General features: G+C 40.3%; 2 protein-coding genes across 2 annotated transcripts; both read left to right on the top strand.

Moving 5' to 3' along the window:
* Positions 1–1,108: 1,108 nt before the first annotated feature.
* Positions 1,109–15,529, top strand: LOC114841088 (ionotropic receptor 21a). Its single transcript, XM_029125959.1, has 8 exons — positions 1,109–1,612; positions 2,527–2,726; positions 9,107–9,223; positions 11,078–11,481; positions 11,552–11,692; positions 13,241–13,439; positions 14,943–15,147; positions 15,224–15,529. Exons 1-8 carry the CDS (start codon positions 1,109–1,111, stop codon positions 15,527–15,529), a joined length of 2,076 nt encoding a protein of 691 aa, XP_028981792.1.
* A 5,758-nt stretch (positions 15,530–21,287) lies between these two features.
* Positions 21,288–21,976, top strand: LOC107036112 (cytochrome b-c1 complex subunit Rieske, mitochondrial). The gene is made up of 2 exons (XM_029125952.1): positions 21,288–21,481; positions 21,562–21,976. The coding sequence occupies exons 1-2, from the start codon at positions 21,288–21,290 to the stop codon at positions 21,851–21,853; spliced, it is 486 nt and encodes a 161-aa protein (XP_028981785.1). The 3' UTR covers positions 21,854–21,976.
* Positions 21,977–22,428: the final 452 nt, after the last annotated feature.

The following is a 22,428-nucleotide window of genomic DNA, read 5'->3' as shown; positions in this document are numbered from 1 at the left end:
TGCTTGGCGCAGCGTGCTTCAAACTCGACTTCTGCACGATGTGGCATAAAATATTATAGACCACTCGGGCATAAACTTCGTTTTCAACGAATGTGAATACAGACCTCGCCTTCGGCTCGGCCTGTAAACTTCACATTCGTCGAAAACGAAATTTGTGCCCTTGTACTCTAATGTACTAATGTCATTCGGCTGATGGCGTCGGATTGTGAGTCGTGTGAAGTTTGCAGCACTCGGCGTGGCAAGTCTTCGACTCAGCTCGCCTTCGGCACGCCTCGTGCTGGAAACTTCACACTCCTCCACCTATCGTCATCATGACATAATCTACTATAATTATGGAAATTTTGAATGATCTCTTGTTCTCATCAGCCAGATCTTCCTTAGTAGCTCTTAATTGAGCTGATCAGTCTAGAACAAATATTCTTTCAGACGCAGCCTTCTTAGGTTGGAAATCTACCTCTGTGTTAAAAGATCAAGTCGAAACATCTGGCCAGTATGAGAAAGTCACAACAATATAAATTCCTCAATGTTTTAACCATTCACCTAGCTCTTAGGTGTTTTTTCACGACCTATGATCCTGTGAGTGTTTGCTCCAAATTAATAACATCGCAGGCACTCCCTACGTTAACGGGTTGGAAGGTACAAAATTCTCTCCTCTGAACAAATCCGTTCGAGAGTCTTAGGACTGTTGCGAAGGCTTCTGTCGAATGCATCTTACATTCCTTCCAAAGTGAATACTGGAGCTGCACATTGCAATCTAAATTTTTCAAAATTTAGGTGAGAAGGATTTTTTCAATCCAAAAATGGATCTTTTCTGTCCCTCTTGTCAAAATACCAACGCAATCTCCAATGCGTGTAGCACGGCAATCTCCTTGCCGTGCTACTCATAATTATTGAATAAATGATTATATGTACTAGGGAAATCGATTTTGCAATCCAGGTGGCCTGAAAAATTGAAAAGCAATTCTGCTAATGTCCAATCAATATGAGAAATGTAATAACAGCCGTATCGATATCTCATCGGCCATATACATCGGATTGTGTGGTATTTTTTGTTCAGTTAGTTCAGATTCACCGCTTCGGAACAATCGGCCGACTTATCGAATTTGTCATGAGGGTCGCGAATTACATTTTCATAATTTTATTAATTTTCACCAGATTAGAGATCATAGGGTCTCACACCGCACACATGAGAAGATCCATGAAAGTCGATCTAAGAACAGACAGTTTAGATCGTCTACTCAGTTACATTCTCAAAGAGTATTTTGGTGGTTGCGTTATAATAATAATTTACGATGACAAGACCATCGAGCAGCAGCCTGGTTTGCTCCAGGGCTTATACACCAGTTTCCCTTTCGCCTCCTTCATCCAGAAAAGCACAAATACATCGTTGGGCCAGGTGCCCATTATCTTCAAGGACAAGTGTTATAATTACATGATCTTTCTGGATGATGTCTACTATATCGAAAATGTTATTGAAGAGGAAACAGTAAATAAAGTTCTACTCATAACAGAATCAACGCCTTGGACAGTCAAAGAGTTTCTCAAAAGTTTTATATCCAGATCCTACACAAATTTGGTTATCATCACTCATAGTATGAGTAGAAGAACTGAGGTAACTAAAGAGGAAGAAATTTCTCAATTGTATTTCCTTCCTGTCATACTATGAGAAATCAGTAGCGAAGAGATAAAATGGTTCGAGTAGAAAAATGCCATTTTTCAAGGAAAGCCGAAATAGTATATTTCGTTATTAGACCGAAAAAAAATTTCTGAATATGAGTTTGAAGCCCGAGCTGAAGCGCTGCCTTACGGCCGGATGGACAGAAAAATGATTTCGGTCATAAAACTTTTCTACAAATGGTAGAAGGTTCTAAATGACAGAAGTACTTTGTATTTCCGCAGAAATTTGGTAAATTAGCAATTAATATTGAGTATCAAATGAGAAATGTTCAATAAAATGATAAATGTCAGTAAAAAGCTGCGAATTTAAGACGTGACTTCTTCTTCTTCTTTCTTATGGTTCCAGCTGCATTGGCTATTCGGCTGTTATCCGTCTACGGGACATTTCAGGAGTTAAGGATTAGATTTTGTTGGTAGGGTAGATATATCTGCGTTACCATGGGCGGTCTTACTCTTTTAACTGTACCCCATTCGGGCTAGGACTACAAGGGAAATCATGGAAAACCTCAGTCATACAGCCGGCCGATTGGGCAGAGCTCTAATGTGCCCTTCTGTCACACTGACTAGAGGGGCACATTAGGCCACCACACCGTGCCTACCTTCCGAAATTTTTGGGCGAGGGTGTTTCTAAGCGGTCACCCATCCAAGTGCTAACCACGCTAAACGCAGCTGCACTCGGATGTCCACCGGAGCAACACCTAACTCACCCAACCATTACGATCGGTTTAAGACTTGACTTGAATGATAAAGATTTCCTATGGATAATTTCAGTTAGAAATTTCTAACATTTTGGTTCTCTAATTCTGGTAATTAATGTTAACGAAAACTAATATTTTTATCCTATTTCAGGAAGGATCATTCCTCCTATATACTCATAGACTGTATACGGATGGAAGTGGTTCGAGTAAACCAGTTCTTTTAACATCTTGGATAAAGGACCACATGACACACAAGAATATTGATTTATTCCCAGAGAAGCTCAGTGGAGGCTTCAGGGGCCACCGGCTATTAATATCCACCGCCCACAAGCCACCCTTCGCAATCAGAACGTAAGCATGGATTATTATTTATGTAGCCATTACCTCCCATACAGAACATTCTAGGGAAACTCAGGGTATTGACTGCAGAATTCTATCGAAAACTTCTTCAGTTTTCCTTTCAGACTCTTTCGAATTTAAGACAAAAGAATCCATAGCTTTCGATTTCTCTACAGAACTGATTCCCGAGTGGAAATTTCGATCAGGTCCAGATCAAAATTTGATCAGATCAGCCCTGACGTAAGATTAGATTGTGATGTGAATTGATCCGGATTGAAGGTGTAACATCGTTTTAGATCTAAAATTGATCAGGCCTGGCGGCCCCATGGATCCAGACCGGAGAAGCGTGTCGAGTTTCATTACTAATAATCATTCACAAAAAATGTGGCGCGAACCACAGCAGATTAATTTCTTGAATTTATTTCGTAGCGTCTCGAATATTCCAAACGTCGGAATTCGAGACAAACGTCATTCTGTCCTTGTCCCTCACGAAACTTCAGGACAATTGTCGAACCTTCGATAAACGAAGGTATATAAACTCGTACGCTCCCCGGCGGAAAGGTCAGTCTCCTTTTGAATACGCATGTAAACACTTGCCTTTAAATATACAGTTCTTGTCAACACCGAGTTATTATTCTTGATACCCGCACCAAACCGCCACAACTGGTGACCCCGACGTGATTGAAGTGAATAGTTTTCTCGCGTTTTCTTTGATTATTAATTATAACACGTTAACGCCGCGACTGTTCCGCGAAATTCGAGTGCATTTCGATTGTGCACTTTGTGAGTGGTTTGTGTGCCGCGTACGCTCGTGTGTTGTATCGTTCATGCGCTCCATTCGAGTTCTTTTCGCGAATTTCGGTGCATTGCTGAGCACCCAAGGACACTGTGCTGCACTGAATACTTTTCAGACTTTCTCTAGTGTTGTTTTTCGCGAAACATAATGCCTGATAGTGTCGAGGTGCGCGAAGCTGACAATGGAGTCCCGCTCCAACGCGTTTCGATACGATGTCCCGCCTTCAATGCCGAACGTCCAGCGTTATCTCCAGCATCCAGCGCTTCTGGATGGTTCGCCCAGCTCGAGGGACAGTTTCATCTATCCGGGATTAACGATGAAGTAACGAGGTATTACTATGCCTCGTCTCATCTCGACCCCAAGGCCGCTGCTGAAGTGCAGGATATCCTCCTAAATGTGCCTGCGGAGATACCGTACACACGTCTCAAGCAGGCGCTGGTCGAACGCCTCACGCTCTCTCGGGACGCACGACTCCAGCAGCTGCTCGACCGAGAGGTATTGGGTGACAGGAAGCCCTCGCAATTTCTACGTCATCTCAGGAGTCTCGACGACACGGTTCCTGACCACATTTTACGCACCAAGTGGCTCAGCCGACTGCCGATGACGACGCAGTCCATCCTGGCGTCACAAGCGGACATGGCTCTCGACAGGCTTGCAACACTCGCCGACAAACTGCACGAGATCGCATTGCCGCTAGCCCACATCAATGACGTCCAGGAGCCAACGTCCTCAGCCCTCGAGACACGCTTTTCTTGTCTCGAAGCCACAATCTGCGAGCTGGCATCGGCCCTAAAAGGGCAAAGCGTCGCACGTTCTCGCTCCCGCTCTCGATCCCGTTCTCGAGCAACCTCGCCAGTACCCGACAACAACCAGTGCTGGTATCATCAAAGATACCACGACAGGGCTAGACGTTGCAAAGCACCTTGCTCGTGGCAGGGAAACGCCCCGGCGGATCGTTAGCGGCGGTTAACGTTCCCTCTTCCAAATCCAACCGCCTCTTCGTAACCGATCGCGCCACCAAAATCCAATACTTGGTGGATACTGGCGCCGATCTTTGTATATATCCGAAATCTCTCGCTCCTGGAGCAACGAAACGAGTTAATTATACGCTTATTGCAGCCAACGGCTCGACAATTAACACGTACGGCTGCATAACTCTATCGCTCAACCTCGGCCTCCGGAGGGATTTCACATGGCGTTTTGTAGTGGCGGACACAACCAAACCAATTATCGGCGCCGATTTTTTGGCGCATTTCGGCATTTTACCTGACCTAAAGAACGGCTGCCTTATCGACTCAATAACTGGATTAACGACCTCATGCAAAGTGTCGCTATCCAGCATCGTCTCGGAAATCAAGGTTACGCCTGTCGATCCTTCATGGTCAGATCTCCTCGGTAAGTTTCCCAATTTAACGAAACCCGAAGGAATATGCCTTCCAGCCAAACATTCCACGCTGCACCATAACGCCACTACACCCGGTCCTCCAGTATCCAGCAAATCACGACGCCTCGCCCCCGACAAACTGAAAATCGCCAAGGCGGAGTTCGATAAAATGATGCAACTGGGAATCACTCAACGTTCGAAGAGCTCCTGGTCATCTCCGCTTCACTTGGTACCGAAAAAGTCATGCGAATGGCGACCTTGTGGAGATTATAGACAATTGAACGCACGAACAATCCCGGATCGATATCCCGTTCACGTTCTAGAGGACTTCACTGCTAATCTCGCTGGAAAAACAATCTTCTCGACGATCAACCTCGTACGCGCCTTCAATCAAATACCTGTGTCCATCGACGACGTAAACAAAACAGCTATCATCACACCATTTGGCCTTTTCGAATTCCCGTTCATGACGTTCGGGCTTCGAAATGCCGCACAAACATTTCAACGGTTTATCGACGAGGTCACACGAGGCTTGGACGATTTCACCTTTCCGTATATCGATGACATCCTCATCGCTTCCAAGGACATCGAGGAACATCGCAGACACCTCCACACGCTCTTTGAACGGCTCTCGAAATACGGTGTTGTAATTAACACCGCCAAGTGTCATTTCGGCCAACTGGAGGTAGACTTCCTCGGCCATCGTATCTCGGCGCAGGGTATCTTGCCACTCCCGTCGAAGGTAGAGGCGATCGTCAATTTTCCTCGGCCAACATCCGTTCGTAAATTGCGTGAGTTCCTAGGTATGATCAATTTTTATCGCAAATTTCTTAAAGATGCTGCAAGATGTCAGGCTCCTCTCCATGAATACACTCAGGGTGCTAATGTGAAAGGCTCTCATCCAGTCGCCTGGACACCTGAGGGCGATACCGCTTTCACCGCCTGCAAGGAGGAGCTGCGCAAAGCAACGTTACTGGTCTACCCGGACACGACACTCCCGTGGGCCATCTTCACCGATGCTTCCGAACATGCCATCGGTGCAGTCCTGCAGCAACGACGAGGACAGCACTGGGAACCACTGGCATTTTTCAGCCAGAAACTACAACCTGCGCTGAGGAAACACTGCCCTTACGATCGAGAGCTCCACGCCATCTACGCTGCCGTGCGAAAGTTTCGCTACATTTTCGAGGCGAGGCACGTCATAATCTTCACAGATCATAAGCCGTTGCGTCACGCCTTCGCCCAGGATCCAGACAGAGCCACGCCGTGGCAGTTCCACCGCCTGGATTTTATCGGCCAGTTTTCGACCGACATCCGGTACGTGGCCGGCAAGGACAACGTTGTCGCCGATGCGCTTTCTCGTATCGAGGCAACCTCTGCTGCCGTCTCTACGAATCAGCTTGCCGAAGCTCAAGCCGCTGACGAGGAGCTCCAGCAACGTCTCCAGGGTCAACATCACGACGCTCTCGCCCTACGACCTGTCAATGTTCCAGACTGCGCCACGCCTATCTATTGCGACGTGTCTGGCGATCTGATTCGCCCTTTCGTTCCTGTGCCGTTGAGAAGAAGAATTTTCGACGCTCTCCATAGCATTAGCCATCCTGGGGCACGAGCCTCAACGAAGCTGGTAACGCAGCGCTACGTCTGGCCCGACATCAACCGAGACTGCCGTCGATGGGCCCGCGCGTGCATCGCCTGCCAACGAAATAAGGTATCTCGTCATGTCTCATCTCCTATTCAAGATTTTCCAGGACGCACGCAGCGCTTCGAGCACATACACGTGGACATCATCGGACCGTACGTTCCGTCCAGAGGGTATCGCAACTGCCTGACGATCATAGACCATTTCACCAGGTTCCCAGAGGCGTTCCCCATCGAGAACACTGGAGCCGAGTGTGTCGCCCGAACGCTCTTTTCTGGATGGATCTGCCGCTACGGAGTGCCGCTTCGAATTACAACCGACCAGGGGACACAGTTTGAGAGCCAGCTGTTCAACGCTCTCGCTCGTCTTCTCGGTAGCAGACATATTCACACCACCACGTTCCATCCTCAGTCAAATGGAATGGTGGAACGTCTGCATCGTCACTTGAAGGACGCCATTCGCTGTCATGAAAGCGATTCGTGGGTGGACATGCTGCCTATCGTCCTTCTGGGAATTCGCGCCGCCTGGAAAGAAGACCTCGGCGCAACTCCTGCCGACCTCGTCTTCGGTGAACCGCTCCGACTATCCGGGGAGTTTCTTGCTCCCTCGCCACCACGCGGGCTGCCGCCTACCAATATCGCCGATCATCTGAGGAATCACTTCGCCGATCTCGCTCCTCAACCCGTCGTCCGTCATGGCCAGAGGAAGGTTTTCGTCTTTAAGGAGCTCGCAAACTGCTCACACGTCCTCGTTCGTCGTGATGCTTCCCATCACGCCTTCACGTCCCCATACGAGGGGCCGCACCAAGTAATATCGAGGCACGAGAAACATTTCGTCATTCGAATTAGAGGCGAAAATACCGTAGTCTCCATCGACCGTCTCAAACCCGTTTTCTTGCTCCCAGACGACGAGCACAATAATGACGACGAAGCTAACGACGATTCCCACGATAGCAATACGACACTGACAGCACCACCTTCACCGGAATCACCGCAACCGGGAACATCTCGACGTTCGTCATCTTACCGCCCATCTGACACCGGCTCATCGACGTCATCAATTCAAAAGCGCGTCAGATTCGCAAAACGAAATCAGCTGTTCTCGACAAATCGATATTATTGATTTTCTTTTGGTTTTATTTTGCTTTCTTTTCTTTTTTCTGCAGAAGGGGAGTACTTGTGGCGCGAGCCACAATAGATTAATTTCTTGAATTTATTTCGTAGCGTCTCGAATATTCCAAACGTCGGAATTCGAGACAAACGTCATTCTGTCCTTGTCCCTCACGAAACTTCAGGACAATTCTCGAACCTTCGATAAACAAAGGTATATAAACTCGTACGCTCCCCGACGGAAAGGTCAGTCTACTTTTGAATACGCATGTAAACACTTGCCTTTAAATATGCAGTTCTTGTCAACACCGAGTTATTATTCTTGATACCCGCACCAAACCGCCAAAAAAAATGATAATTAAATTTTCAAAAACCATTTTTACGATCATTTGTGATCTTGGTCACCCCGCAATGCATTTATCGCAGACAGCCGATTTTGTTATCGCAAATTATTCCGCCCACAACTGGTTTCGAACCCGGAATACTACAATTACTAAACCTATACCCTAACCTCTAGACTAGCGCACTAATCTTGCATTGTGAATCTCGTATTGTCAATATGACATTCGTTTTCATGCATCATCTTCAAATATTATTCCTGCACTATTGCTGACAATGACCAATTTCTAGACAGACTTCTGATACTAGGGGTGAATTTATTCAGCACCTCTCTTCCTCCCCCCTCCCATGACCGTTTTCCACTTATGATTTATGATCCTTAAGCCTTTTGAGCCTTAAAACTGCTGACCTTTATGATGATATGACCCTTATGAAGTCGGACATTTAACACGTTTGACCCTTGATACTTGATCTTTAAGCCATTTGATCTTTGAAACATCTGATCCTCATATTGCCTGAGCCATCAAACAAGATATTTGAGCCTTGAACTGTTAGACCCCTGAGACCCTTTAAATGTCTGCCCCTTACGGCGTTTGACCCTTGACACGTCTGACCCTTGAGCCATTTCACCCTTAAGATTTCGGAACTTTAAATATCTGACTCGTGAACCTGAAGAGGCCTGATCCTGGCTACGTTTAACCCTCAAGACGTCTGACCCTTGAAGCTGCTGACCCCGTGCTCAGGATACTCTGCTCAAATTGAAATCGGGGTGACCAAATCCCTGATCAAAATGATTTCAGGCTGCCTGACCGCAGAAACACTGGATGAGTTTCACACCAGGCTTTGATCAGGTTTCACCGGATCAGAGAAACCTGACTACAGACGGATCCATTTCTGATGCAACTTCAGGTGGCCTGAACGGAATTTCCACTAAGGTTTTTTAAAAAAAATTTCGTATAAAAATTTCTGAGTATAAATTTTTTCATTTTTGTTTCTTGGATTTTTCAAATAAGGGATGATAAAAATACGGTTGCAAAACTATAGGGTTCTCCAGTTGATGCCTTTTCCTTCGATTCTTTTTATCGCAGTTCATTTCACTCACAATTGATTGAATCACCACAGGGATCGGATTAGCCTTGGTCAGATCGGTTGGGATGGAATTGACATCAGAATGATAAGGCTCTTGGGAAAAGTACTTAACTTCACAGCTGATTTTAGGGATCCCACAGCTTCAACAAGGTTGGACCTCTTCAGCAATCGAATCAGTAGTGAAGTGGTAGAGAACATAACAGAATGAGTGAATTTCTCCGATTTCGTTCAAGATTTGTCGTCGTCTGCATGAAAAGGGCCCACTTTTTTATCCTAGTCTCTGAGATACAGTGAACCCTCCAAAATTGCTCGGCGAGGTGACTCGTTTCCCCACCAGTGCCTTCCCCTCCATACATGTTCTTTCTCGAACCTCTCTGGCGCTCTGTTCGTGGCTTTTCCCCCACCAACGGTCTTACATGGATCCTTTTCCAACTACGGCGCTCTCGCTCTTGCACTGCCAAAAGGGGGGCGCCTGCATAAGTGCTAGTTCAAAAAATTCTGCCCCCGGAGGTGAGCCCTTATTAGAGAGGGTTTATTGTATTCGTCTTCTCTTAATTTTCCACATAACTCCATTTCGACAAAGTGGGCTCTCGATACAGTGGAACTTCCATAACTGCTCACCTTCGCAAGTGCACACTGTCCCACCGCACGAGGGGAATCGTTCCCCCACCATTACAATTGCCCTCTATGACCGTTCTCCCGCTAATCTCTTTCACGCTGTCTCTAGAATGCGCAAGGACTGTGCGCAATAGCCTCCCCCACCCGTTGCTCTTTCACCCGCCATTACCTCTACACGCATCTGTTTCTGACTCAGCGCTCTCGCTCTTTCGCTGGCGGAGAAGGGTCCTTTCGTAAGTGCCACTTCCGAGAACCGAAACCCCCGCAGGTGTGCAGTTATGGAAGTTCCACTGTAATGAATAATGAAAAAATAACGAATAATTTTCGATGTAGGGGAGTTTGACATTCTCCTTCTTGAATCAATGAATCTTCCTGTTTTAAACTCATATATATAAATCCCTGGTTATTCAAAGTAAATCACCTGTTACCTTGCCTCAATTGATGTTCAATTATTCCATAATTTTATTCCTCTAGAAGGTTCTTGCAGGACTTTTTTCACTCCAAATAAGTTAATTTTTGGTACAGAACTTTAGCGATTTTCTTTCTGAAGTTGACTAACCGGCTTCTTATTCTCAGGACAATGCCTTCTAGAACCATGAGTTTCTTAAAACCAGTACACTAAGAGAAAAATCGACAAAATATCACAAAAATCATTTCTTGAGCGAAAAACATCGCATACATATTTGATCAATTTATGGTAGGTTTTGGACACGAAATCAGTGCTCTGCGGGCTAAGGAAGAAGTTACTGAATGAGAAGGGGATGTCTTTTTTCGAAATGATGAGATCATATTCCTTAAAAGACAAGAATAGTTTGACAGAAGGAAAAGAAAATATTGCTTCCCTTCCAACTCAAAGTGATTGAGCGTAAGCGACGGTTATATATTTTTTAAATATCGGGAGGCTTTTCTCTGCATAAACTCTCTATTCATTTAATATGAAAGTCTCTGATTCATGATTCACTGAATCAAAGCTTTTGATATTTTTAGTCATTTTCTCATCTTCTGACACGAAAATACCGATTTCTTGTGGCAAAAAATTCTCACTTTGTCGTGAAATGTTCATGTTCAAGTCATGAACACTTCACCGAAATCTGACATTGTCTGACACGTTATCCGGAATTCTTATTCCACGAAATTTATCCTCAAGAGATGAGGTATTTGGCACAAGAAACTAGTTTTGTTATATTATGACGATATTTCTCTCAGTGTAACTTGATTCTCATAACTGGAAACATTTTTTTTCTGTGTTTTAAACGGAGTTATTTTCAAACGTTATATGGAAACAAACGTGACTCATCATGTTCTCACACTTCGCTACTGCATTAAGAATACAAATAGTTCAATGAAGTTGTTATCATCTCGACTTAATCATTGAATAATTCCCAGCCCTACGTACGCTGCACTAATGGATGTGGAGAAACGTGAGACGACACTAGCCATCGGTGGCATTTACCGCACAAATAATGTGACCACGAGATTCGACAGTTCATTCTCCCACATGGAGGATTGTGCGGCCTTCATATCAGAGGCATCCTTGGCCCTGCCGAAGTACCGCGCCATAATGGGACCCTTCCAAGGAGCCGTCTGGGCCCTGGTAGTCATTGCTTATGTCATTGCCGTTATTCCACTCGCTACCAACACAAATTACAGCATATTATCTCTGGTTACTCATCCCTCGAGATTCATGCACATGTTTTGGTATGTCTTCAGTACATTTACCAATAGTTTCGTCGTTAAGAATCCACTTTTGGATACTGGAATTGCCAAGAATTCAACGTCACTTTTAATTGGTACCAATTATGTTTGAAATGGATTTTCATTTTTGTTGGAGAAATATTGATGATTGTTTCTTTGTTCCAGGCATTTATTGGGTGTTTACGATCATCATCACGTCGTGCTACACTGGTTCGATAATGGCGTTCATCACAGTACCCGTGTTTCCGGAACCGATTGATACAGCTGAACAATTGCTTAAGAAGAATTATGACATAGGAACTCTGGGTAAACTTTCAGCATTCAGTTGATGACGTTGTTCATTTCCATGGTTAACAATAAGAGGAGGGAGTAATTAATGGGATGGTGGGAGAGTTCAGCAATACTAATTTATTGTCAAATCACGAGTCTTTCAGAATTCAGTTTTTGGGGAACAGAGTTAATCGTCCGATAATCGAAACCGTTCAATCGTCGAGAGACTGAACGTATTGATTTTCAAAGGAACCGGGAATTGATGGAACATGAGAACCTATTAAATTTTCCATCACTTAAATCATTTGAAATTTCAATACTTCGAGGACTGGACTTCACGTACGCTCTTGAACTTCACACTCTCGGGCACAAAAACAACCATTTTACCCCCACGGCTATTTCGTTAATTTTATAATAAAAAAATGCACCATTCATGTAAAATAGCGCGAAAAATGTTTCTAAAAGAATCGAGAATATATTTTGAATATTTTAAGGATAATTTTTCTGCCTATTTTACATGAATGCCACAAATTTTTATTTTAAACAAAACGACATTAGCTGTGTAGGAGTCGAATTTCAAAAAAAAATTTGTAATTATTATTGCACACATTTTGTCAAAAATTTTGAAAAAAAGAAACCTCTGTAGCTCAAAAATTGGAGGCCCCAAACTATTTTTAACATTTTAAGCGTGTGCGGGGCAAACAAACAATAAACAATTTTTTTTTGCACTAATTATTTGTTCTTAGACATATATACACGGAGAGCAAAATTCAATGAACATTACCAGAAAAAAACGTAAAAATTACGTTTTGAAACGTAATCCGCGAGCGAAGTACAATTCAATAAAAAGTGCGAGTCGGAACTGAAATTGTATGAATTGCCACGTAAATTCTCCAATTTGTTCCGTAAAAATTAAGCATACGTCTGATAACTCATCGCTGTGGGGACAACAAGTCGTTCTATAATTTTTCCCCAACGACTCAGAAATTTTACGGAACGAAACGTAGAAAGAAAGCATCAGCTTCATAAAAACTGTTGAATGTTCAAGAATGTTTGATTTTGGAGGCATAATAAGTCGGGAAGTTTCTTTAAAAGTTTATTTTTTCGGGAAAAATTATGTGACAATTTCTTACTTTGTTCGGTGATGAACCTGAAAATTCACTAAACGTTTCAGATTTCTTTTCTTCCATTCCTATAGAAATTGCCGGAAAACGATTCCCCATTACGGATTACGAGAATTATTCCGTAATTTTTACTGAATATTTCTCTTCGCGTAATCAATCTTCAATGTATGAGAAATCTCACTCCAAACCCCCGCGATTTTTAAAGCTCATAGTAGTCTCCCTTTAAAGAACACTTCTCCCAGGAGTGTCGAATCCTATTTTTCATCATAATGTGGAAAAAGTGGGATTTTGCACATGCGAAGTGTGAGTAGAATGTCACTTTATGCGCAAGTGATGAAATATACTATTGCTCCCTACATGTCCTTCAGATTCCGATATATTCATCAAAAACTCATCCTGCAGTCGAGTTGACTCCTTCCATCGCTGCAATATACTGAATTAAAAATAAATTTCAACACAGATCATGATGGATGGGAGGTTTGGTTCAACTGGACGAAAATCGATGAGCCAGTGGCAAAAAAATTACTGAAGAATCTGCAGTACGTTTCAACAGTCAAAGCCGGAATTGGAAACATCACTCAGGCATTCTTCTGGTCCTACGCATTTATTGGCTCTAAAATTCTTCTTGAATACATCGTTCAAGAGCAGTTCACACCCAGGTACTAATCTCGGGGGAATTTAGTAATTAAGAAATTCCTGGAAAATGAGAAGGGAGAAACACACCAAAAAATATTACGTCAACCCCCAACTGATTTTAACCAAACGAATGATATTTGTGAGTTTTCCCGGAGAAAGTCTGTGGAGGTGGCTAAACCTCTTGAGTTATTTTCTCAGTAAAGTTTCTCGTTAAGGGGGGTCATACCACTTTTTTAAAGTAACAGAAGCATTTAATGGAAAATAATTATTTTTTATTATTATTTTTACTTAATTTCTTTTTTATTAAAAAAGTATAGGCATGGCATATCATGAAATTTTTATTTTTAAATACCATTTTGGGGTGTTTAACAAAACGAATTGAGTGATTTCAAATTCTATACGATTGATTTTGCGGAAGGTCGTATGGAATACACAAAAAAAATTTGTTGAAAAATATTGAAAATTGGAGGACTCGTAGGGTTTTTTACGAGTCGAAAAAAAAGAAAAAAAACTTCGGATGCATATTTTCACCACAAAAGTAAATTATAACGTGAATGAGGGATTGAAAATCTGTCCGGTGTCCGCCCACCCCCTTCTCTTCCTACATTGGTCTATTCCATTCTCCATGGAGTGACCGGCTTATGGAGACCGACAATTTTGAATATAATTCTCCAGATTTATTGTAATTTCGTTATTGAGAATTATTTTCAATTTCTTCTTTATGTAAAAAAAGTGTTGGTGTGAAACATCATGAGATTTTCATTTTTCTATAACATTAATTTTTTGTGTAACAGAAAGAATTGAGTACTTGCAAATTCCATACATCCATGCATTCTATCTTTTATTCCGTCCATCTGTGTTGACATTTATTTTCATTTCTTATCGAAAATTGGCATTTTTCGATGTTTTCGATTCGTAAAAACCCTACAATTTTCCACATTTCTCAACGAAATTTGTTTTGTGCATTCGATATGATCTTCCGCAAAATCAATCCTATGGAATTCAAACTTACTCAATTCCTCCTGTTGAATAAAAAATCAATATTATTGAAAAATGAAAATTTATGCCTACACTTTTTTTACATAAAAAAGACATTGAGAAAAATTGACTGAAATTTTTCATCAAATACTTGTGGTAATTTAAAAAAGCGGTGTTTCCCCTCTCCCCCTAATATCGAATTCTTTAATTTTTCATTAGAACATTGACCCTATAAACATAAACGGATAAAAGTTACGTTTTCGCTCCCAATTTTCTCGTTCAAAGGAAAATTTATACGGAAAGCAAAAATGTTTACGTAGAATAGAATATTTTATTTCCTTGATGCTACTGTTACAGTTTTACATCTACACAAGCCAGTCAACAAATATCTCCATAACACTCTAATAAATTGTTTTAGTCAATAATGTCTTTAGGGCGTAACAAATGAAAATGTTTACGTTTTTCCTTAAAAAATATGTTTTAGATCGCAACTTTTACGTTATTTTCATAATACTTTTTTCTAAAACAATTTCCGTGTATTTCGACAGTTGGGCCACGATGAGATCACCAATGCACATAAGTAAAGAATGTCTCTTAAATTTCGGTGTAACTTTCGTACTTCCGAAGAACTCGATTTACACCGAAGAATTCAATAAGGTTATTATCCGAGCACGACAATCCGGTCTCGCTCAAAAGATCATCAGAGACGTTAAATGGGATGTTCAGAGAACAGCTGAGGGTTTATTACTCCCGGTAAGTGATTTCTAATCTTTAGGAGAATTGAATGCATGACAGGAGTCGAAGGTCATCCGTGAGTTTACATTCCCAGGTATCGGAGGAGTATAAAAGACGGAAAATCCCAGTGCAGGATCGATCATTGGCTCTCGATGACACACAAGGAATGTTTCTCATTCTCGGCGCCGGAACTTTACTCGCATTTTTGACTCTCTCAATAGAGTGTTGCGTTCATTTGTGGAAGAAGCGGTATTCAAACGATGTAGGACATACAATGGATGGATCCACGGTAGTGTCAGAAACTATTACACCGAAGATGAATCATTTCAGAGGTCTTGATATGTGGGCACCTGACGGATCGACGTCAAAGCGTCGAAGATTTAGTATAAGTAGCATTTAGTCAAGTAATTGATTAACATTTTAGGACTATGTGAAAAAAATTGTTCTCTTATAAATCAACGTCAAATTCATTTTGTCGAAATTTATTATAATGATCCTCTGTTAAAAAATAAGTGAAACATTTTTGATCAGCAATCTATTTCGTCAAGCATATATGCTAGACTTAGGAATATTTCAAGATTATCTTAACTTATAAATAAATAAATATATAAATAAATGTTTTAAATTCTTTAAAAAATATATATATGTATGGTATATTTAGAAACGTTTTAAAACTGATAATAAATAAATATATATATATATATATATTTAAGTTTATTATACATATATGTATGACAGTCAAGCTATGCAGGAAAGATGAACGGGAAAAATAAATAGTTAAAAAATTCGAATATTCAAATTTCAAAAAAAGTTGAACCTTTGGATATAACAAATATGCTCATGGAATTATTATGATTATTTTTCCAACCCAAATATCGGGCAATGTAATTGGCCCATTCAACATCACGTGGTACAGGGTTTTCAACTGATAATTTTTTGATAATTTTCTCTGGTAGTTGCTATATAAAAAACAAAACATCATGTAGTCGAATTAACCCCTCGTCAAACTGACAGATTGAATTCAATGGTGTCGTTGTATTAATTATACAATTTTCGTTTCTCAATTGTGAGTTTCGTCTCATGGTCCAATTATATTGCCCGACATTTGGATTGGAAAAATAACCTCCCGAATACCACACGAGCTTCAAAATTAATCGGGCATTTTCCTCAAGGTTCCCTGCATACAAACGAACCTATCGGAAAATACCCGACAATTTTGAAGCTCTTGTGGTATTAGAAGTGAACAATAAATTTATATTCATATTGAAAAAAATAGAAGAATAACGTCTTAAAAGGCAAAAACAAAACAAAAAATTGTGAATTTCGACAGCGGACAGTTTCTTTCGAAGATTTTTATTTCCACATTTGGAAAATGGGATCGATTGCACTTTTAGATGCATATAATTTCTTGCAAATTGTCAAAGATCATTTTTCAAATTTGTTCACAGATCGAATAATAATAAAAGCGGACATCAACTCCTTTTTAATAAATGAATAAATACTTAACGATAAATAATAATATTTATAAATCACTAGCCAATCATGCGCGCGCGAAGCGCTCCTCCTTTCCTAGTCCTACACGGAGAGAAATATTCAGCTATTAATACCCCAAGACCTTCAAAATTATCGGATATTTCCCGAATGTTTTGTTGCATAGCAACGAGAGGGATCAGTTTTGCAGATTAAAATCCCGAGCGCGTAGTGCGAGAGAACTGTCATGGAATTTTTCCAGAGCGTTCCGTAATTTTTATCTGAATCTCCTGTGAAAAATTAGGATACCGTCACTCAAGTTTTCTGAGTCGATTCCGTAATCGGTGAGCGAATTGTGAATTCCGTAATTTTTACTGAACATTTCTCTCCGTGTAGTTAACTAAAATAAAAGACAGACTTTGTAGCCCAACTTCAAGACACATCTGCATGAAGTCGTCAAATGTATTTTCTTTCTACAGTCAGGAGATAATGTTACATCGTTTCTTTTTTCGTATTTCCAATGGTTCAAAAACTTCCATTTGGAATATTAAATTTGGTAAAACTATTCTATTCCATTTGTTATCTGATAGATATTGAAATGATTTTTTGCCTTTTCCCCATTAGCACACAGCGACATTCACTTTCCAAATTTTGACAAAGATCGTCGGGAATCCACTAAGAATTTACAACTTCCATCGAAAGAGAATGCAGCCGATAGGAAAGGAGTGTCTTCTCTTACAACCTTTGGTAAAAAAATATGTCACATTAGAACGTGAAATGAGATAAGCAAACGTACTTTCGGGTCAAGTTTTCGATGGGTAATTTTAATTCTAACGGCGACACACTGAGAGACAAAATCCCTAATTTCGTCGCTGTATAGTCAAAGGGGCGTAAGTCCCATCATTCCGAGTTTTTTTCTTCAAAGCTAAAGGAATGTATGTTTTTTTAAATCGTTAAATTGAATTTACCGATTTTTTTCAACTTTTTTCATCAATTAATTTTGATAATGACAAATGGGCGTATCTCCAAATAATGAGAACAAAAGGGATGTATGTCCAGGACAAACTCCCCTTTACTTTTAGTCTCTTAGTTGATATTCTAGTCGACTTAGAGCATGAATAACGGCAAAGAGGCGCAAGTCCAAATAGCCAGAATTAAAGGGGCATATCTCCAGCACATGCGCTCCATCAATTGTAGACTCTTGATTGATATCCTAGTTCACTTGCAGCATCAACAATGAAAAAGAGACGTAACTCGAAAGTGTACATTCTTATTTTTTCTGCTTGTAATTTATTTTACAATTATATTAAGAATAACGAATATTCTCTCATTTCCTCGAGCATTTCTAAAATCAATTAAAAGTAGGTAGAGTACGGCCAAATGGATCAGGAGGGTAAAATGAGCTCCCTTCTCCAAGGTGTGTGACTGATAGTGGCAAAGAAGCGTAAGTGCAGAGTTACATCCTTTCGGTTATAATTCTAACGATAAATGTGTTTTCTCAAGGTGTATGACTGATAATGGCAAACAGGCGTAAGTGAGGAGTCAAGTCTCTATATCGTTCAAAATTGGGAATTACACCCCTTTGGTAGAGACTTTTTATTAAAACATTTTTGTTCAGAAATTGGACGAAAAGTCAAAAAACCATTGAAACGGGATATACTCCCTTTTGTCTTTCAAAAAGAGGGTTTTTGCCACTTACACCGCTTTGGCTATACGGCGACGATGTATATTTACTTGAGAGACCATATTTACTTGAGAGATGTAAATTATTTTCAATGGCTTGAATCTCAGAATGTTTGCGCTTCACGGAACTCGAATAAATTCTCATTTATCGCTCTTGTTCCGCGTTACATCATGAATATATTGCATATCGAAATATCGGAAGTGCATAAAAAATCATGAAAACGATAAATACTTGAAGATTTACGATTCTTCTACGCGATTTAAGTGAGTTGATTTGCGAAAAAATCATACTTGAGTACAAGAGTATTTTAAAGCGTGAAACCTTTAATATCGGGCCACGCGAGTCGAAATGCCTGGGAGAATTAAGGATGTGTTACACTCTTTTTGCCAAAATTCACGTTTTTTGAATTTTTCTGGTAAATTGTTGATTGACGTGAAAAAATATACCGTTTTTGCATTTTATCATTACTTAACGTGGCTCGAGCGTAGCTATATACATAGGGAAAAGCGGGGATTTTTTTAGATATCCCCACACTTTTACGACTGAACCAAAAAATATAATCCTTAGCTAGAAATGTATCTTTATCTGTCTGCGGCTAAAATAGATAAGAAAGTTTTTCTCTATTGAAAAATAATGCGAATTAAAATGCAAATATACAAGCTGGTTCGACACATAACTCCCGCCATTGGGAGACATAACAAGTTCACAGCGGTTTGGCTGTCAAACCAACTCACAGGCTTGTATTATAATTTACCTTATTTTCCAACTGAGAAACGATCTAGGGTCCACTTCAGACGCAGCCGGATAAAATAAGGTACATTTCTAGCTAAGGATCATATTTTTTAGTTCAGTCATAAGAGCGCGGGGATGTCTCAAAAAATCCCCGCTTTTCCCTACACTGAGAAAAAAATTTGTTCCTTCTAAGGAAATGGTATTGGTGATATCTTTTTCATACTCTTAGTAGAAGAAAATATCTCTTTTGGAAGGTATTTCTCCAGGCCAGTCATTTCCAGGTGCTCCGAAATCATTTCCAAGCGTGAGAATTATGGTGATCTATAAGAATATTCTTCTGCATATGACCTCGAAGAAACTCCAATAATAATTATTAACATTTGGAATTATTCCAATTTTCTTTACCTGAGAAAATCGCCAATTTGTAAAATCCGGAAGATATCGGAGAACATTTTGTCAAGGTCATAGGTAACATGATAATCAGATTGTTCAACATCACTGTAATTTTTGAGGATAGACTTGGACTCTCTGAAAGTGACTGTCCTGGAAAAATTCCTTCTGAAAAAATATTATCTTCTGACGAGAATATCAATCCTTGGCAGGAATAATTTTTTCTCTCAGTGTATATATATAGCTACGCTCGAGCCGCGTTAATGGCTCACGAAATTTCATAATCGTGCAACTATTTTCCTGCGATTTTTCTAAAACTTCGTAAATTTACAAAACTTTAGAAAAAATGCAGGAAAATGATTGCACTACCATGAAACTTCGTGAGTCAGTCAATAATGATAAAACGAAAGAACGGTATATCATTTCGCGTCAATCCGATCAATAATTTATCAGAAAAATGAAAAAAACGTGAATTTTGGCCGAAAAGGTGCAGTACATCCTTAAGCGATCGAAGAAAAATTATATACTTGTCTTAAGTAAATATGTATCTGATATTAGATTATTTTCTCAGTGAAGAAATAGTATACTTCCATAGAAGGGCGACAGGTTTTTCACAGGTCTGAAGGTGAAGGCCCGAGGTGAAGCCGAGGGCTACCTATCACACGAGCTGAAAAATCCCCGTTGCACGTGTCGAACTATATTTTTTATCAGTGATGTTACGCGCAACGAGTTAGACTTTTCGTAGCAGCAGCGATTAAAGAAAAATTGTCTCAAGTAAATATGTTTCAGATATTCGAATTTTTTTTCTCAGTGTAAGCGAATTTCTGCGGATCAGAAATGAAAAATATATAAGGAAATTTTCTACTAGAGTTCTTATAGGGAATGCTATCGAACGATCTTATCAGTAATTTGGAAACTTGCGGTAACATTTTTCCATAACGCAATTCAATGAACATCTCTCGTTAGGTAAGTTGATAGCAATTTGCATTTCGCCCGTAGGCCCTGATAATTTATATATTCCTCATAATAACTCAAGTTTTGTTACCTAATTATCTCATAAGCGAGCTGCTTGAAGAATGTGAAACTTTTACTGTACCCTTTCTAGCATGAAATCTATGCAATCCTTACTTTTTAAAACATTTTCATCAGCATTTCTGGCGTGATAGACAAACAGCCTTGAGTTGTTATGGATATCCACCAACCAACCTTACCTGTCGCAATTTGTCACAGACGGCAGTATTGATTCAGAAATTGTCATTTATTGACAATTTGCGAATTTGCGAATTAAATTGCGGGACAAAAAATGAAAAATCGAAAAAATTAATGGATATTATCGATTGGCCGGAAAATTGTTGATTCTACCAATGACGGATCACACACTGAGGGGAAAAATAGATTTTGCCGAGAAATTGGGTTCCTCGAAAGAGATCTTTTGTCGTATTAAATCAATGTAGTCGCAGGTAATAAAGAAAGTTTCCACCAAACAATGATAATTTCCGTAGTAGTGATTGTTCTCGTAAGACATTTACATGTCATTCAGGTCAACACATTAGTTCTACAGAGAATTAAATGAGACTCTGGTTTTATCAAGTGAATTTTATTGAATAGTGTTTCGCAAAAAAATATCAGATAATATCGCAGATAATACTGACTGGGTATGAATTTTTCCAAATTTTTTCTATGCAATTTAGTTGAAAAATTAAAAAACTGAAAATATCCAAAGTACAGTGTAGCCCGGCCGAAGGGTAGAGCTACTTTAAATGGAAGCTTATTGTTCAACTACACATGTAGCAAAGAATCTTCACGAAAAAAATGGCCAAAGTACTTGGACATCCCTAAACCAGCTTGGATATCATTCAACCTTACCAGCACTGAATTCTCAATGTTATTTTTTGAAGTCTCCAGCATAGCCGGTATATACGCATTAAAATCCCACTTGGCGCACTACGTGAAGTACATGGCTGCAGCGAAAGATGTGCTGGCCATAGCAACAATGGAAGTGACCCTCTCCGCCATACCCGAAGGTAAAGTCTCCGTGATCAAGTGGAGAGGGAAGCCAGTATTTATTTACCACAGGTTTAACGTTCCCAAATAATCAAAACGAGCGAAAAAAACCCGAATTGTTGAATAAAATGTTGACCTCTTTGTGCGTGCAGGTCCCAAGCTACGATCGATCAAGAAAAAAGCATAGACATATCGCAGCTCCGGGACCCTGAGACCGATGAAGCAAGAGTGCACAAGCCCGAGTGGTTAGTTGTAATCGGTGTATGCACTCACTTGGGATGCGTACCGATTATCAACTCCGGCATGATACCCGGAGGTTTTTATTGCCCTTGTCACGGCTCACACTACGACGCCGCAGGAAGAATTCGAAAGGGACCCGCCCCAACTAATCTCGAAGTGCCTACTTATCGATTCCTCGACGAACAAACAATTCTCATAGGCTGATTCATCCCAGGATTATTTATTTCAATTTTTTCTAAAATTTATTTCTAGTCGCACAGACAACGTGGTCATTAGCGACTATTTACAGAAGAATGAAAAAATAAATTACAATGTAATACAACATAAGTGTATAAGAGATAGGAAAAAAAAGAAGAAAAATTAAATAAATATATAGATAAAGATATTTACACGAGAATACAATAACTGAACTGGCTCAGAATGATTACTTCTATATACTGAGCTTCGCTGAATTGTCGAGAAATATCTCCGAATTCACGAGAGATAATGAAATTTTCGTTACGATCTTGTTTGAGATTGAAGCTAAATTGAGATGCCGGTTGGGGAAAAGTGGAATTGTGGAAGGAGGTGGAAAATTAAAACACGTGGAATTATAAAACCACACTGTTGATGTACTTTATTGTGGAATACCCCACGCGTCTTGATAAATTAATAATGTTACACTGTTGAGTTGCTCGACAAAGTCAATTAAATGATCATTTGAAAAATGCACTGCATTTGAGATTCTCTCGATATTGAACTTGATAATTGACTCAAAATAATTGATAGTTAACTCGGAA

Source organism: Diachasma alloeum, unplaced genomic scaffold, assembly GCF_001412515.2.
Source record: "Diachasma alloeum isolate Michigan unplaced genomic scaffold, Dall2.0 Dall_scaffold_00206, whole genome shotgun sequence".
NCBI lineage: Eukaryota > Metazoa > Arthropoda > Insecta > Hymenoptera > Braconidae > Diachasma > Diachasma alloeum.
The sequence above is the reverse complement of the archived record's forward strand: the minus strand, read 5'-3'. Positions and strand labels throughout refer to the sequence as shown.